Raw genomic sequence first — 18,511 nt, forward strand, 5'->3', positions numbered from 1 at the left:
AAGATGAAATACAAAGTTTTTTAATGGATAACAATTTGTATTTTGAATATTACTATATCAAAAATCAACTACTTGATATTTTACAAACACTTTTATAAAAGTAACTTTTCCTCTATTTTTGAGTTTTCAATCCCATCGAGTTGATTTGGGGAAAATCGAAACAAAGCACCAGGCATAAAAATAATTTTTCAAAATTTGATAAGAAGATAATAGAGTTAATTAAAATAGAAGTATCTAGCAGACAAGGATTAAAAAATTAATTTTAGTTGTAGAAGACTATATGGAAATTGGACACTTCCACAATAATGGTGGAAATGAAATCATTATTGATTTAAATGACGACAGTGATAGTGAAACACAGAATCTGGAAAAGGAATTATCAGAAGCTTTCGAAAAAAGTTAGTGGAGTGTTTTTGAAGCGATCGATTGTACATATATATATATATATATATATATATATATATATATATATATATATATATATATATATATATATATATATATATATATATATATATATATATGTATATATATATATATATATATATATATATATATATATATATATATATATATGCGTGAGTAGTATTTAGAAGTATTTTCAATTATCACCCAATTATTCACCATAATGAAAGTTATAAAATAGATAATTTAGTGCTTATCTCGCGATGCCGATTAACCTAATATCAATGAGGATCTACTATCGGATTCGAATTCGGAATTGCAAAGTGTCTAACACACCTTTCCAAAAGTTCCAATTCCTGGAAAACAAAATGTGTTAATCCGCCTGAACGTATTTTTACCTCAAAGAAAAACTCAAAATATTTTATAAATTATCTCATAAGACCCAACGATAACTATATCGTGTTTATTCTAATGGAAAGAAGCAAGGGTGCAGTGTTGCCAACTGGATGAACTATAAAGTCCCTATACATAGCGGCTACGCCTATATATCTGACGCAATTAGTTCGCACATGCGCCCTATCCAGAATTAAATACACAGAACTTACAGTTTATAGTTTGTGTACAGTTCAGATACCACAAAACTGAACTGTTACTAATGTCAGGAATCAAGATCATGCTAATTTTCAATTTGTTCACGTACGTATAGTCATACTGAGCTCTTGAACAATCATTCGCGACATGTCTAATCCATCCTTTCAAGTTGGAATCAGAAAACCAATGTTGAGAAAAAGTCAATCACAACTGCGGTAGCTTTCGCGCTCAGGCTACAGTCAGAAGAACTGTCTTTCAATTCCACTGTAATTTGTTCCATATAATTTATAATACCCTAGACAGTCGAGACTTTTAGTTTCAAAATATTGGAGATTAGAAGATGAGGTTTATGAAATGATTGAAAATATCCAAAAACTGAACTTTGTAGAAAATTCCGCTACTTCATGTTCAAATCCGCTACGCCGCTACCGTCGAGTAAATTCCGCTACAGTAACGGAATTCCGCTGCGGTTGACAACTCTGCAAGGGTCACTCAGCAGTTTTTGCGCGCTCGCAAAAACAGATCACAAGTGACCCTTTTGGACGGTGCATAATAGTATATTATGCAACGATCATGTAATGATGGTTATTAAGACACAAGCATTAACCGGGATACGAAACGAGCCGAAGGCGAGTTTTGTATGGTATATGCGAGTGTATTAATAACCATTACATGAGAGTTGCATACGCTATTTTTTCTAAACCCGATAAATAATGAAATACTATAAATATTATATTTGTATTGAACACATTTACAGTAATTAACTCATATTTTTTTAAAAAAACACAAACTTAATGGTATTATCATGGATATATGAAAACTATAAAGATTCTAATTATATTTATATTGAATATAACAACTGTAATTAATCTGATCTTTTAAAAATATTGGAGTCGATGGTATTCCTTCTATATCGCTGTTTTCAGACATTTTGATAATATAGGTAGGTAATATGAAAACTGATTTTGACAAATAAAGCAATTAGTTACTTAGCTTAGAATCTGGGACAAACAAAGGAACAGGATTCTTGATTGAAAAATTATGGGTTTCTATTTGTTGATAATCTGTATCGTTATGAAAAATCTGTATCATAATGGATATCATTATGAAACGGATTATGGTCATTTAAGTGTATTGTTAGAGTACGGGTGTAGAAAAAATAAATTCGAATACACGGTGGTATCGCGTTTTAGGCCTTACTGTTTGATTGAGAACGGGTTCATCAAAAAACTATAACAACATCAGAAGTTTTAATTCTCATTTTCCATAACGTATATTGATTCCGCAATTATCATAAACCCAAGAATAACACACATCCCTCACAACTAACGTCATACCTTATGTTCCCAGGTTTGTCTAAGAAATGAGAACGCATCGTTTATAGATATTATGTAAGAACAATTTTTAGAGCTACCAAAGCATTGAGATCTCGTTTTGACACAAACCAAACCCGAAAATACTGGTAAAGAAACAAAAGATTGAATTTACAATGTACCTCATTCCTGTGGAAAGACTTATATAGGTGAAACCCCAAGACACACTGTATATTATCATTATATGGTAGGTGAATTATCTGTAGTTGACAATTTAAAATATTTGTGAATTTCATTTGGCACGGTTGTTCCGACAGAGCAAAAGACTTCTCCCCTATTTAAGAACGATCTCGACAACAGTAACTTCGTGATTAAAAGTGAGCAATACTCATTTAGTACATTGATTCATCGAATAAAACCGCGGAATTCCTTCTTCGATAAGGAAGACGAAGTCACAATTGCCATTGTTTTAAGTATTGTAACTGATATCTTCACCTTCGATCGATCATTCCAACCTATCACGTTCCTCTATTTCCATTCAGTTGGTCTTGCCATTCGTATCATAAAATAAGCAACTTTCTTTGAAGTGAGCTTTGGATCGTGAGTAAACCAGTAACAAATGTAACTAACGGCTTCCGGAATATTCGAAGGTCAAATCGATATGAACCATTTTAGTGAGTTTGCACGACATGAAATGGGAAGAGTGAGCACTAAATAAAACAGTACTCGAATCAATTAGGTTACTACCAAAGGTATTTTTCTATAGATCAACTGAAAATTAATTGTCCGTTAAGCATTTAAAAATGATCCTTCTGCGAAAGTTTTCTATTCATACCTATTATATTATAAAACGTAAGTCAAATATAAATAATTTGAGTTATATCTTTAACTACTCTGGTATTGCGTATAGAATTTTCACAACTAGAGACTATCCTTCCTTAGGCAAATGAATAATAAAAGGTATGAGAAAAAATTAATGAATATACTGAAAAATATGAACTAGTTGCAAATTCTTAAATCAATGAAATCATTATGGTGTGCATTGTAATGTATGAACGGTAAATCAACTACCATTTAATTGTTTGTTGATATCAAAATTAGAAATCGATAAATTAGATAATTATTTATGAGAAAGAAAGTTTTTGGCTTTCTACTACCCCATCTTGATACAAAAAAAAGAGATGTGGGAATCTTCCAAAGAAAGGAAGGAAGTAATCAATTTGAAAATAAGTAACTCTATACATGGATGTGTGGATCATGCAAAGAAGTAACTTTCAGACACAAACTGGAAGAAAGTCCTCCTGAAACAGCTACATTCATATAAACATTGAATTACACGAAAGAAAAAATTCTTTCGAAACAAATACTCTTATATGAACACTGAATTATACAGAAGATACTTTTCTCTACTCAGTTCACATGAGTTCTACTTTAAATGAATGGTAACAAATTGCACTTATATGGAACACTGTCATCCTCACTGGTATACATCGATGTTCCGCCGTAAGACACATGCCTTAAGGCTCTTCAGTACCAAATTGGATAGAATTATAGAAAATACACACAATTTAATCATGATTTACGATATTTTTTGTATAAAGATGAAGTAGTAGAAAGCCAAAAACTTTCCTCCCCCACAAATTAATCACTCCTAAAAATATAACCCCTTCAATTCAAATAATTATTTATATTTATTACCAAATCCACTACCAGCTCCTCCTCCCCTTCCGTTTCCTGCTCCTCCAGGCCTAACAGGACTTGTTAATCCTGGACCACCTCCAGAAGCACCTGCATTTGGTGGTAAATAGCTGGAAGGTAGTTTAGCCGTAGACGTTATTTTCAAAAAGGCCACAACGATTAACTGAAAAAAATTAAAAACATATGTAGGTTGATTTGAATTATGTTGATGTATGAGAAACGATCGGAGAGAATAGACGTAGGTAAAAGGAACTTGTAGTAAGAAACGTTTCGTCTGCTACAGCGACGAAACGTTTCTTAGCTGAAACTAAGAGAAACAAGTTCCATTCGACCAGCCATGATTTTGTTCTCTCTGATAATGTTGGTGAAGTTTGATAACCTTAGATTCGAGATCTGTGAAAAAAATTAGGTTTTCATTTTCCTCAAAAACAGTTTATACATTCATCAATTTTTATTGTGTCCTCTTCGAAGTAGTTTTCCTCAATTATGATACACTCGTGCTAACGGTATGGTATGTCATTGAGCTCTCTCATCGATTCGATTTTCATCTCCACAATCATAGCAAAACGCTGTCCCTACATGGCTCTCCCAAACTTGCGAACGAAATAAGTCGCACGAGGCCATGAATTTTTTTCCACGATACCGGACGTTTTTTTTGTACTGCTTTTCGCAAGCGACGCATAACTTCAACGCATAACAAGCAAAAACAAGTCGATGTTGTTTATTTAGACTTTCAAAAAGCCTTCGATCAAATAGACCATTATGTTCTTCTCGGCAAATTGACAAAATTGAGACTCTCTAACCAACTGCTTACTCTAATTGAATCATATCTGTTTAAAAGAAAACAATTCGTCGAATATGAATCTTTAAAATCGGCTCGGTACGTAGTTACATCTAGGGTACCACAAGGTTCTAATCTTGGACCTCTTTAATTTTTTGTTTTTATTAATGAGTAAGCAACCTCTTTAAATATTCCTAGCCTACGCATCCAAATGTAAAATAATATAATTCACAACAAAGAAGCGAACTTTAATGTACGATTATTCAATCAACAATACTAAAATCAACCGCGTACATGGGATAAAAGATCTTGGTATAACATACGACAGTAAATTAACATTTACCACACATATAAGGAATATGACTGCTGATGCAAATAGGATGCTTGGATAGCAAAAACTTCAAAAGTATTGCCACCTTAAAATTGCTTCATTTTGCGTATGGCAGATCTGAGTTAGAGTATGGCTCTGTGTTATGGAATCCAGTTTACGACTACCAAAAACATCAATTGAGAGCGTGCAAAGGAAGTTCCTAAAATACTTATGTCTAAAAGTTGATGATCAATACCCCACGAGAGGCATCGATCATAACATATTGTTGACACGATTTGATATGACATCTTTGGAAAATAGGAGAGTCATCCTTGGTATGAAATTCCTGCATAAATTACTAAACAACAATATTGACAGTACGGTTCTTCTAGCCGAAATCAATTTCTTAGTACCAAGAAGTGAACGTCGACACAATCTGAAATTCTATTGCGAAGCATCATGTACAAATGTTATGCTACGATCAAGCAAATCTGGATCGTCCTTGACGTCATTCAACAATTCCTGAGCGATGTTCATGCGACGGTTGTTTTGGTCGAGATTCATCAATTTTGGAACGAACTTCGCTGCCTCACGTTTCATGTCAGAAATTTCCAAAAAACTGGCATAGCATGAACCAACCGACATGCCGACATCCTCAACAACTTCTCTTATAGTGATTCGACGATTCTCCATAAAAATGTTCTTCGCTTTGTTAACATTTTCACCAGTTGTTAATGTGCTGGGGCGTCCAGCAAACCGAAGATGCTAAGCAGCTGAAACTGTAACATATGTCCGAAACGAGTGTCAAACATTTTTTTTAAATCTTGAGTTATGTCTATGGATGGTACAATGAGCTAAACAAAGAGTTGGAAAACGACCCCGTAATGGGAATGCCATCGGATGAGATGCTTCCTCAGTATAGTTTCGGAAAAAACTTCAAAACAATTATAACAGGCAGAGGCAGAGAGGCATGGAAGGGAGGACCTCCAATAAATGCAGAAGTTGCCTGTTACACAGACGGCTCAAAAAATGAAGAAGTTGTAGGAGCATGAATCTATATAACTGAACCAAAGACAAAAGTCTCACTGAGCTTAGGTAAAAAAGTGACGATATTCCAAGCAAAAACGGCAGCAATACGTCACTGCGCAAAAGAGTTACTAAGGCAAGAGTTTAAGGGAAAGACTATTGCAATATACTCTGATAGCCAAGCAGCTATAAAAGCAATTAGCTCCACGCAGGTCAATTCCAAACTGGTCTGGACCTGCCTAGAAAAGCTACAAAAACTAGGTAGTCAAAACAGACTGTCATTAGCCTGGGTACCAGGCTACAAGGATACAAGGGCAACGAAGAGGCTGATTCACTAGCACGAGAAGAAGCACGATGCTCCCCCATTGGCCCAGAACCCTTATAACAGCAACTGGAAGGAAAAACAATCTCAAAAATGGTGGAATAAGGCGCCGGGTATGAGACAGGCAAAAGATTTCATTAAAGAGCCATCGCCAAAATTCACGGAGTACCTACTAAGGCGATCAACTAGAGTTCTGGTCGGGCTATTGACGGGACACTGTAGACTCAACAAACACATGAACAACATCGGACTGGCAGACACAGCCCTATGCAGGCTTTGCCAAGAGGATGAGGAAACCTCCGTACACATACTATGCTATTGCGAAGGTCTGTCAAGGATAAGGTTTGCAACATTAGGAGAGGAAAAACCACAACCCTCTCGATATCTGGCCTATGGAGTCTAGTTACAAGGACGGGCCTAGACAAGGAACTGCAGCATACATGAGGGCACACACAATAGACCTGCAAAGGTCGTAGTGTGGTGGCTGTTCAGCACAGAAGCCCCATATTAATCTAATATAATCTCTGTCTATGGATGGCGTTCAAATTCTGCTACTATCAGTATAAATAGAAACAAAAAGCGAGAAAATATGCTCACATCGTCTCATTGCTATGTTTCTACAGTAGATATTACTATTGAAAAATACCAAAATTTTGTTGTGAAAAATATCTGTAGCATTCAATGTTATTTTTTAATGAAATGGAATAAGATATGAAAGCAAGAGCACAAGTATCGTGACAGGTGACGTATTGATGCTGGCAAAAATATTTTGAGTTCAATATCTTATAAATCATGAATACGGTTTTCAGCAAATTGTTGAAGAACATTTATTATTGACACGTGATAATCTGATATGTAATAATGCATCGAAAAAATTCATTATACTTCTTGTGTTATCATCTATTCTTTTGTCCTAATGATGACAATATCCTTTACCGAAAAATTTAAAATATCACGTTATCATTCCTCACTGGTTGCTCTTTGGCACATCACCATACTTTCCGTATCCCTTGGATTCTAAAATTTGTCTTTCGAAGCCATACAATATAACGAAATTACACAATTATTCAATTGATCGATATTTACATATTCCAAATTGAAATTCAAACTATCCACCTCTTCTAACGTCCCTACATGGTAGGTTATGGCAAATGCCTACCGAAAAAACAACTATTTTCCGGCTAATACCTTAACGATGGACATCGAATTCTTCACCGAAAACAATGTTGTAGATGCTTTTTATTCGCGCAGCAGCAGGACCTTGCTGTAGTCAATCGAATCAGTCTTGCTTATATCTGTCTTGTACAGACGTGGAGCAATACTCCAAAAACAGGTCAGCAGGTAATTACTCGATTGCTTTCAGCGAGGTCCTGCTGATGAACGAACAGAAAGCATCTGCAAGGATTTTTTCCGTGAAGAAACTCACACAGTTGCGCCAGAAATGATTCAATATCCGTCGTGGTATCAGTCAGGCTAGTATTCCACTGTATAGGGACGGTAAAAGAGGTGGATGTTTGGAATCTGTATTCAAAATATTAGTTTTATATACTCATATATATCTTTTACTAGCTCGGACTTCCATTTCATGATATAATATGATTTGAAACCTCTGAAAGAACGAATAAAATTCAAACTGAAATGAATAGCTAAAAATGAAACAAAAATGAAATAATTTCAAACCAAGTTACTTCACAAGGTTTCTATTGTTAGTGATGACTGTCGTAACCTGAAGACGATTGTGGATACTGACAATCGAAACGTCGAGAAGTAACTTGGTTTGTAATCTTTTAATTTTAATTTCATTTTTAATTGTTCAATTTTTCTGTTTATTGCTTAATATAATTGTTATTTTTAGCTATTCATATTGCTCAATATGTCATATTAGACAATGGAAGTCCGAACTAGTAAAATTCACGATGAAACATTGTCAACCACTTTCAAATAATATATATCTTTTCTCGATTGATTTGTATGTTCCTTCAAATCAAGTATCAGGATAAAAAATTGGAATAAAAAATTTCTCACCTACATTCGTCTATCATTCAAAATTTAAATTATACAAAAACAAGAACCATTCCAAAATGAATAGTTGAAAGAAGCCCATGAATGTCAGAGTAATATATTATTGAGGAAAACTATGAAATTAAAATTTTCTGTTATATACTCACTAGATTGATGGTCCACATTTTTCTTCAGGAGTTGCAACGAAATGTAACTGACTTTGCTGTGGATAATCGAGTTTATATAGTTGATTCTTCAATACCCATGTACCCCACTCTGAAGAGGACTTAATCAGAATAGTAAAACAAGATCGTCTCCTTCATGAGAATAATGTAGAGATGCGCCCATACAGATTGCAAGATAGCCGCCTTTCACACACATATATTTATGTTTTGTCGTGTGCTCTTAAAACCTTTAGGATGAATCGCTTTTTCTTCAATCGGTAGTCGCTTCAGTTAAACGCTTTCTTGTAATTATTTCTATTACTATTTCATATGAAACTGTGTGAAGCAATTAGATGGAATTATATGAACATTTTGAAGATATTGACCTCGAACAAATTTCAATGAATCTATTGAGAACACTTCTCTCACACCAGAAAAGAAATATAGCCCCTTGACGAGCGTTTCGCTATCCAAGTTAGCATCATCAGAAGACTAAGATTAGAATGACTGAAAATAATTTAATAATAATAATAATAATAATGAATGGATGGATGTAAAGAGAACCTGCTCATCGATAGATGTGTAACGCAGGACTCGATACAATATAAGCGTAACCTCTCTATGGCCTGGATCGATTACCGTAAGGCATTTGATACAATTTCGTATGAGCTCATCTTGCATTTGCTCAGATGCCTTGCGGTACCCGACAAAATAGTGAGATACATTATTATTTGATTTTGGTCGATATTTTATATTGATACGATAAAAATATAAATTTACAACATTTTCATTGATTTGTGAATAATGTGAATAGAGCAGAAATGGAATAATAATATTGCCTCAAAATGTATCTACCTAGAACAGATGAAACTGAAACCCTTTTGATGATGAATTGTAATTCATGAATCACATTTGTATACCTGTTACGTCATTTGTTACGTATATTTGTTTTTTCTGGGATTCAAACCATTGAATGATATTCTCGAAGAGGACTGGGTTATATATCAAGCCAACCTCAGAGAGTTCAAAAAAGTCTGCAGACGAAAGCAAAGAGAAGCCTGGAGAGCCTATTGTGAGGCAGTCGAAGACTTTCCACTAGCTTCTAGGCTACAGAAGGCATTCTCAAATGACCACCATAAGACTATCGGCATCCTGACGAGGGAAAATGGCGACAAAGCCGCCAACCTCCAGGAGAGTGCTGAGATTCTTATGGAAACTCACTGATACCACTTTGGCGAACTCGCTTTACCATAAAATCTGGTCAAGCAAGAGTCCAAACAGGGTGGGTCACTTTCAGAAGAGGTGTTTTTCAGGGTGATTCCCTCAGTCCCCTTCTCTTCTGCATCTCACTATTGCCATTATCCGTTGCGCTCAGAAACACTCGAGGGTATAACTGTGGCACCCCCGGAAACCGGAGGCACAAGGTCACCCATCTGTTTTATATGGATGATCTTAAACTGTATGCCTCTGGAGCGAAGGATCCCCATCAGTCCTTGAGGGTGGTGGAAGAGTACACGCATGCTATCGGTATGGAATTCGGGATACATAAATGTGCAATGGTCCATCTCAAAACAGGACGATGCGGGGACTACGGAGAGGATGTGCAGCTCGTAGATGGAAGCATCCTACACCATCTGGATGTCGGAGAGACGTATACTTACCTCGGGGTGGAACAACGCCACTTACAAGAGGTAACTGCAGTAAAAAACTCTCTCCGCGGCAAGTATCAGCACAAACAGATCTGGTCATCGGAAGTGTCGGTTAAGAACAAAGTTGCTGCAACAATTATGCTTGCAGTTCCAATCTTACTCTACTCGCTTGGAGTAGTGAAGTGGACTCGGGAGGAGCTTCATCAACTCGATGTAAAGACCCAAAAAATGATGCATCTCTATAGGAGTTTGCATCCCAAATCGTCCGTTCCACGGTTGTACTTCCCCCGACAACAGGGAGGCCGTGGACTTTTGAGTTTGGAGTGTCTACATGACAGAATGGTACTGGATACAGCCTGTAAAGTCGTCAGAAGTTCGGATCCCCTTCTCTGCATGGTCCGTGACCATGAGAGAGCAGGAATTGGAGCATTTCTTTTTAGGGCAGCTGCCCGAGCAGCTGATGAACTCGGTATAGTTTTCGACACTGAACGAGGTGACAACAACTCTGTCCCCGAGTTGGGACCCGTTCAGATAAAAGACGCAGAGATCACCTTACTTCTGCGGAAACACAAGGATAGGCCAATGCATGGGGTCTTGTTCCATAACATTGGAGACCTTGGCTAATCAAAGCGCCTGAAGTTCGCTTTTCTCAGATCGAGGGAACTGAAGTCGGAAACTGAGGGGTTCATCATGGCTTGCCAGGATGGTGTCTTCAACACCTTAGTCTACCGCAGTCGGGTGATGGGTATAGAGGTTCCTGACACAAGGTTCAGGGCCTGCCGCGAGGCGCCCGAAACCCTAATGCACTTGTTATCAGCATATCCAGCATATGCGGTCTCGGCCTAGATCCATCGACATAACGCTACCCTAAGAGTGCTATATTACCATCTACGGCACTCAAACGGTATTGACGAGACACCGGTGTTGCTCTACGCTCCGGGGGATATTGCTTCCGTTGTGGGGAACGAGAAGTGCCGAATTTATTGGAACTATTCGTTCCCCACCCTCATGCTCATACAAGCTAATAAGCCTGATGTAGTCCTTCTCGACCACCAGAGCAAAACGATATTTGTCGTGACTCTGACTTCCAAATATCTCAAAAATCAAGATCTAGTTTTAAATACAAAAAAAACTCAAGTAATTTTGTATATTGTATATTTTGATTTGATTATATTCGTAGGGAATATTCTTTTGAACTTAACCTACAAAACTCCTAACTGGTTGTAATTGACAAATGTTGAACTCATTAATTACCATTGTGTTTTATTGATTCTACGATTGAAATTATTGGTCTTCACACATATTGCCATGAATTTCACACCTTTTCTTGAGTTTTCATATAAAAAGTTATTTATTATTGCAATTAAAAGCACAAAATTCATTTTCAGCAATAGCGGTAAATTCTTCGCAGTGGATATCTTGTTTGAGGTACTTTTCGATCGAGCACTCTGTCCTTTCTTTTTCTCCTTTTCTTCATAAAATTTAATGTCTTTCTTTAATTCTTTAATACGTTCAGAAAACTTCTTATTTTTAAAGGAATACATATCGAGCCAACATATATTTTGAAAGAAATTATTTTGATAATGCTGTTCGGAATCTAAAGTGTATTTTTTACGAGTTAATGCAATTTCATGTGAATTACTTTGGAGTACCTTTGGATACCGATTGAAATCTAATCTATAATATATAATATGAGGAAATATCGTTTGGTTTCTGAAGTGAATTATTTCTTATATTTTATTTTGAATTGTGATACAATTTAAACAAAATACCAGTTAGTTGCATAAATTGCGAAATCTTGGTATTCTTTTCGTGAACCAAATCGGTTAATTCTTTCAATCTCTTTGATAGATCGTTGCTGATACGTTCAATATCAATTTCATATTGGTGGTTGAATCTTTAGAACTGAACCATAACAACGTTCATTGATAGATTTTTCACCTCTCGTTTGTTAATGTTAATTGAATTATTCTCTAACTCAGGTACACATTGTCAACATTAATTGGATAGGTAAAACTCAGGTACTTAAAATTCAGGTACATAAAACTCAGGTACTTCAAATTGAAAATATATATATATATACTGAAAGTAATTGCTATGAGCAGTATTGAAGAAGTGATTGTTATAAGCAGAATTGAAAAATAACCTTTGAAATCCCCAGCATGGAGAAAATGTGGAAAATTAATGAGAGATCGCTATCACATTGGAATATTGTGGCGCCCCTGAAAGACGAGGCTGCCCCAAGAAGTGACCCAGAACTTTCCCGGAGTTGCATGACCGACCATATCAACAATATGACGAGAACATCCAGCAGCAACGGAGATGGGACGAAGAAAAGGAAAAGTAAGAAGAATAAGTGGAAGTCGATCGACAATGACCGCTTGAAAAAGCTCATTGAGAGCAAAATAATCATAGGTCGCGATCGTTACTCGCAGAAGAACTGCAAGTTTCCTGCACCTCTCGCGGTGAATGATATCCCCTTGAGTTCTCATCCACTTACGTCTCATATAAATACTCACTACGAAGAATCTAATTCAAATAAAACTGATAAAATCATAACGTTTAATATAGGCGATGAACTGGTTTCTCAGTTAGAGACCCACTTTGGAGGCCTGGACCTGTCTTATCCCAAGGGTCTCCAGCCTGTCGTACAAATCTCTCACTCTCTGGCCAGGCAGGTATACACGTTTTACACGGAGAGCGTGCACGACCAAATCGATTCACAAAAAAAAAACGTGGACGTAAGAGAAGACGAACAGTTCGACAGGCTGTTGTGGGAACAGAATCAACAGAATTCTGTAGAAGCAGGGGCGATACCAAAATTGAGGCAATCCACTGGGACCAGCGGGCTTCCCTATAAGCTTGCTGGAAAGCGTCGGAAAAGTTTAGGATTCTGAACCAGACGATTTGGCCATTGAAGGTAAGTTAAATTTGAAATAAAACCAAAATTCAAATACTCAACTATTTACTATCTGAACCACATTATCTATAATTATTTCTTGTACAGCTCTTATCAAAATACATGCAAATATCGTAGATACTGTGATGAGGATAATATATTTGTGGCTGTTCAAGAACGAATTCAGCAGTTTTTATATCTACTTTTCAAAAATCTTGGAATATTAGCACGAGTTAATAATTGAAGGGGATATTCTTTGGAACTTGCCATGAATTCCACACCTTTTGGTACGTTTATATATGAAACGTTATTTATTATTGCAGTTGAAAGCACAAGTCAGAATTGGCGGTGAATATCTCGTTTAATGTACTTATCCATTCAGGACTCTGTCCTGAATGTCTAAATTATTGAACTACTTCAAAACAGCATCCTTTTCTTAGAAAAATTGAATGTCTCTTTATTTCTTGAATACATGAGTACAGTACTTTTCGATTGGGCACTGTTACAGTATAATTTGTCTCAGAGTGGTTGTCTGTCTGTTTCGCATATTCGATAAATTGTTCTGCAAAGTTCGCAACTACGTACGTTCTTCAATGTCTCGTCAACTTTAAATATCGCTCCGCATCAATCACCGACAATTAGTTGCCAAATTAGGTGTAATATTCTCATGAGTGGGACAAGAAAGTTCAACAATGATATTAATTATTTTTTATTAGAAACAGTAGTATTCTTTTCGTGAACCAAATCGGTTAGTTCTTTCAATCCTTTTGATAGATCGTTGCTAATACATTCATTTTCGATTTCATATTGGTGGCCAGGCAGCTGTACACGTTTTACGCGGAGAGCATGCACGAGCAAATTGAGTCACAAAAAAAACGTGGACGTGAGAGAAGACGAAGAGTTCGACAGGATGTTATGGGAACAGAATCAACAGAATTCTGTAGAAGCAGGGGCGATACCAAAATTGAGGCAATCCACTGGGACCAGCGGACTTCCCTATAAGCTTACTGGAAAGCGTCGGAAAAGTTTAGGATTCTGATTCTGGTGTGAAACGTTATTTATTATTGCAGTTGAAAGCACAAGTCAGAATTGGCAGTGAATATCTCGTTTAATGTACTTATCCATTCAGGACTCTGTCCTGAATGTCTAAATTATTGAACTACTTCAAAACAACATCCTTCTCTTAGAAAAATTGAATGTCTCTTTATTTCTTGAATACATGAGGTATTTTTCGATTGAGCACTGTTGCAGTATAATTTCTCTCAGAGTGGTTGTCTGTCTGTTTCGCATATTCTATAAATTGTTCTGCAAAGTTCGCAACTACGTACGTTCTTCGATGTCTCGTCAACTTTAAATATCGCTCTGCATCAATCACCGACAATTAGCTGCCAAATTAGGTGTAATATTCTCATGAGTGGGACAAGAAAGTTCAACAATGATATTAATTATTTTTTATTCGAAACAGTAGTATTCTTTTCGTGAACCAAATCGGTTAGTTCTTTCAATCCTTTTGATAGATCGTTGCTGATACATTCATTTTCGATTTCATATTGGTGGCCAGGCAGCTGTACACGTTTTACGCGGAGAGCATGTACGAGCAAATTGAGTCACAAAAAAAACGTGGACGTGAGAGAAGACGAAGGGTTCGACAGGATGTTATGGGAACAAGTTCAAAATCCCGAAGAAGCGGAGGCGATACCAAACTTGAGGCAAGTGATAGGAATCCTCAAGCTTCGTCATAAGCTTACTGGAGAGGGTCGGAAAAGTTTAGGATTCTGAACCAGACGATTTGGCCATTGAAGGTAAGTTAAATTTGAAATAAAACCAAAATTCAAATACTCAACTATTTACTATCTGAACCACATTATCTATAATTATTTCTTGTACAGCTCTTATCAAAATACATGCAAATATCGTAGATACTGTGATGAGGATAATATATTTGTGGCTGTTCAAGAACGAATTCAGCAGTTTTTATATCTACTTTTCAAAAATCTTGGAATATTAGCACGAGTTTATAATTGAAGGGGATATTCTTTGGAACATGCCATGAATTCCACACCTTTTGGTACGTTTATATATGAAACGTTATTTATTATTGCAGTTGAAAACACAAGTCAGAATTGGCAGTGAATATCTCGTTTAATGTACTTATCGATTCAGGAATGTGTCCTGAATGTCTAAATTATTGAACTACTTCAAAACAACATCATTTTCTTAGAAAAAGTGAATGTCTCTTTATTTCTTGAATACGTGGGGTACTTTTCGATTGAGCACTATTACAGTATAATTTCTCTCAGAGTGGTTGTCTGTCTGTTTCGCTTATTCGATAAATTGTTCTGCAAAGTTCGCAACTACGTACGTTCTTCGATGTCTCGTCAACTTTAAGTATCGCTCTGCATCAATCACCGACAATTAGCTGCCAAATTAAGTGTAATATTCTCATGAGTGGGACAAGAAAGTTCAACAATGATATTAATTATTTTTTATTAGAAACAGTAGTATTCTTTTCGTGAACCAAATCGGTTAGTTCTTTCAATCCTTTTGATAGATCGTTGCTGATACATTCATTTTCGATTTCATATTGGTGGCCAGGCAGCTGTACGCACGTTTTACGCGGAGAGCATGCACGAGCAAATTGTGTCACAAAAAAACATGGACGTGAGAGAAGACGAAGAGTTCGACAGGATGTTATGGGAATAGAATCAACAGAATTCCGTAGAAGCAGGGGCGATACCAAAATTGAGGCAATCCACTGGGACCAGCGGGCTTCCCTATAATCTTACTGGAAAGTGTCGGAAAAGTTTAGGATTCTGAACAAGACGATTTGGCCATTGAAGGTAAATTAAATTTGAAATAAAACCAAAATTCAAATACTCAACTATTTACTATCTGAACCACATTATTTATAATTATTTATTGTACAGCTCTTATCAAAATACATGCAAATATCGTAGATACTGTGATGAGAATAATATATTTGCGACTGTTCAAGAACGAATTCAGCAGTTTTTATATCTACTTTTCAAAAATCTTGGAATATTAGCACGAGTTTATAATTGAAGGGGATATTCTTTGGAACTTGCCATGAATTCCACACCTTTTGGTACGTTTATATATGAAACGTTATTTATTGTTGCAGTTGAAAGCAAAAGTCAGAATTGGCAGTGAATATCTCGTTTAATGTACTTATCCATTCAGGACTCTGTCTTGAATGTCTAAATTATTGAACTACTTCTTAGAAAAATTGAATGTCTCTTTATTTCTTGAATACATGAGGTACTTTTCGATTGAGCGGTTGTCTGTCTGTTTCGCATATTCGATAAATTGTTCTGCAAAGTTCGCAACTACGTACGTTCTTCGATGTCTCGTCAACTTTAAATATCGCACCGCATCAATCACCGACAATTAGTTGCCAAATTAGGTGTAATATTCTCATGAGTGGGACAAGGAAGTTCAACAATGATATTAATTATTTTTATTCGTGAACGGGAGCCTAGACCCTTTCCAACGTTTTAAAATTCGAAACAGTAGTATTCTTTTCGTGAACCAAATCGGTTAGTTATTTCAATCCTTCTGATAGATCGTTGCTGATACATTAAATTTCGATTTCATATTGATGGCCAGGCAGCTGTACACGTTTTACACGGAGAGCGTGCACGAACAATTTGGAACACAAAAAACGTGGACGTGAGAGAAGACGAAGGGTTCGACAGGATGTTATGGGAACAAGATCAAAATCCCGAAGAAGTGGAGGCGGTACCAAATTTGAGGCAAGTGATAGGAACCCTCAAGCTTCGTCATAAACTTACTGGAGAGGGTCGGAGGAGTGGAGGATTTTAAACCCAGATAGCACTCATTCTCTAATTCTGGTTTGGTTGTTCTTTCTATGGTTCATGGTTGTTCAATTCAACGACTAATTCGATCATTGAAATGTTTGTCTTGAAACGACCCAACAAATCACGTTCTGAAGTTTCGTACCGTAGTTAGGAAACACTTTGGATATGGAATCATTACACAATCTGTTATATAGTGCCGATATACTTGTGTGGTGTATGTTTCTTCATCTTGAAAAGTTAATTTTTGAATTTCTATGGTATTTCAATCCCATCTGTGCTTGCTTCTTATTTTTAAAGGGAATTATTTCGAGCTTACATATATTTTGAAGAAATGTCGTTCAACCCAAATTATTTTGATAATGCGATTTGGAATCTGAAGTGTATTTTTTCCAAATTAATGAAATTTCTTGTGAATTATTTTGGAGTACCTTTGGAGTTCGATAGGATGTTATTGGAACAAGATCAAAATCCCGGAAAAGCGGAGGCGGTACCAAACTTAAGGCAAGTGATAGAAATCAGCAAGCTTCACCATAAGCTTACTGGAGAGGGTCGGAGGAGTGGAGGATTCTGAACACAGATAATTTGACCACTAAAGACAAAGGTTGTTTACCTACATGAAGAAAAGAACATGTGACGTGTAAAATAACATTAAGCAAGATGGGTAGTGAGTTCCATGTCGAATTGGTAATCAAATTTGAATTTTTTGACTTCAATTAACTAACTATGAAATGTAGACATGCTATTCAAATTATAATGTATTCTCGAAAGAACTGAAATGTATTAGGTTGTTTTAGAGCTTTTTTATGAGCCTTACTGATTCTCATACTGGTTTGGTTGTTCTTTCTATGGTTCAGCCTCCAAATTTGTTCTATTGGTTGAAGTAGTTGCTGATATATGCAGTATTTGTGACAAACTCTTAGAAGTGAGTATCTGTATAGTAGGGAGGGTGAGTTTACCCACAGCACTTAGACCACATGTGACCCATTGTCCATCCTCCCGAGGAGGATGACCTCCTAGGTCATCGTCCATCCTGTTCCTTCCAGGAAGGTGAACAGGTCACTAGAAGACGTCTTCTTTATATTGGCAGGTATAGGCCAAGACTCGCCGAACACACACTCTATTTGGCAACCTTGAGGTGCCTCACGGTGGCCTCCGCGAAGGTTTTGGAAGGTGCAGCGACATTACTGTCGTTGCGCGGCTTCTTTAACTTTCTAGGGGTTCCCTCCGTGGAGGTGCACAAATGAGGGAGCTTTCCTGCAGGAGCAGCCGGTTCCTTGCCTTTATTCAAGGTGGAGCTCTTGGCGCCCGCCGCAGGAAGTGCCCTTGCTGTTGGAGGTGATCTGCTATGTCCAGCCTTATTCCAAGCGGTAGATTGGGGTAGACATTTCTGTTTATCTCCAGTCACTGCCTTAGGTTGAGGTGAGCTCTTCTGTCCAGCCTCGGGATTGGTTTTTATTATTGTTGTTTCAGTTTTTGTGTTGTTTCATTCATGTGTGTTCCCACGAGTAGCAAG

At 36.7% G+C, this 18,511-nt stretch overlaps 1 protein-coding gene across 4 annotated transcripts in view; it reads right to left on the minus strand.

The window, feature by feature from the left end:
• The window catches only part of LOC111516700 (cytochrome P450 302a1, mitochondrial), a 187,519-nt gene that overhangs the window by 80,674 nt on the left and 88,334 nt on the right, over positions 1 to 18,511 (minus strand). For all 4 annotated transcript variants that reach the window (XM_074186609.1, XM_074186608.1, XM_074186606.1 and 1 more), the window contains exon 8: positions 4,008 to 4,170. In XM_074186609.1, coding sequence (XP_074042710.1) covers positions 4,008 to 4,170 — 163 coding nt within the window. The remainder of the gene's footprint in view (positions 1 to 4,007; positions 4,171 to 18,511) is intronic.

The sequence above is a fragment of the Leptinotarsa decemlineata genome, unplaced genomic scaffold (assembly GCF_025532065.1).
Source record: "Leptinotarsa decemlineata unplaced genomic scaffold, Ldec_3_MD MMD2_P_RNA_scaffold_4, whole genome shotgun sequence".
Taxonomy (NCBI): domain Eukaryota; kingdom Metazoa; phylum Arthropoda; class Insecta; order Coleoptera; family Chrysomelidae; genus Leptinotarsa; species Leptinotarsa decemlineata.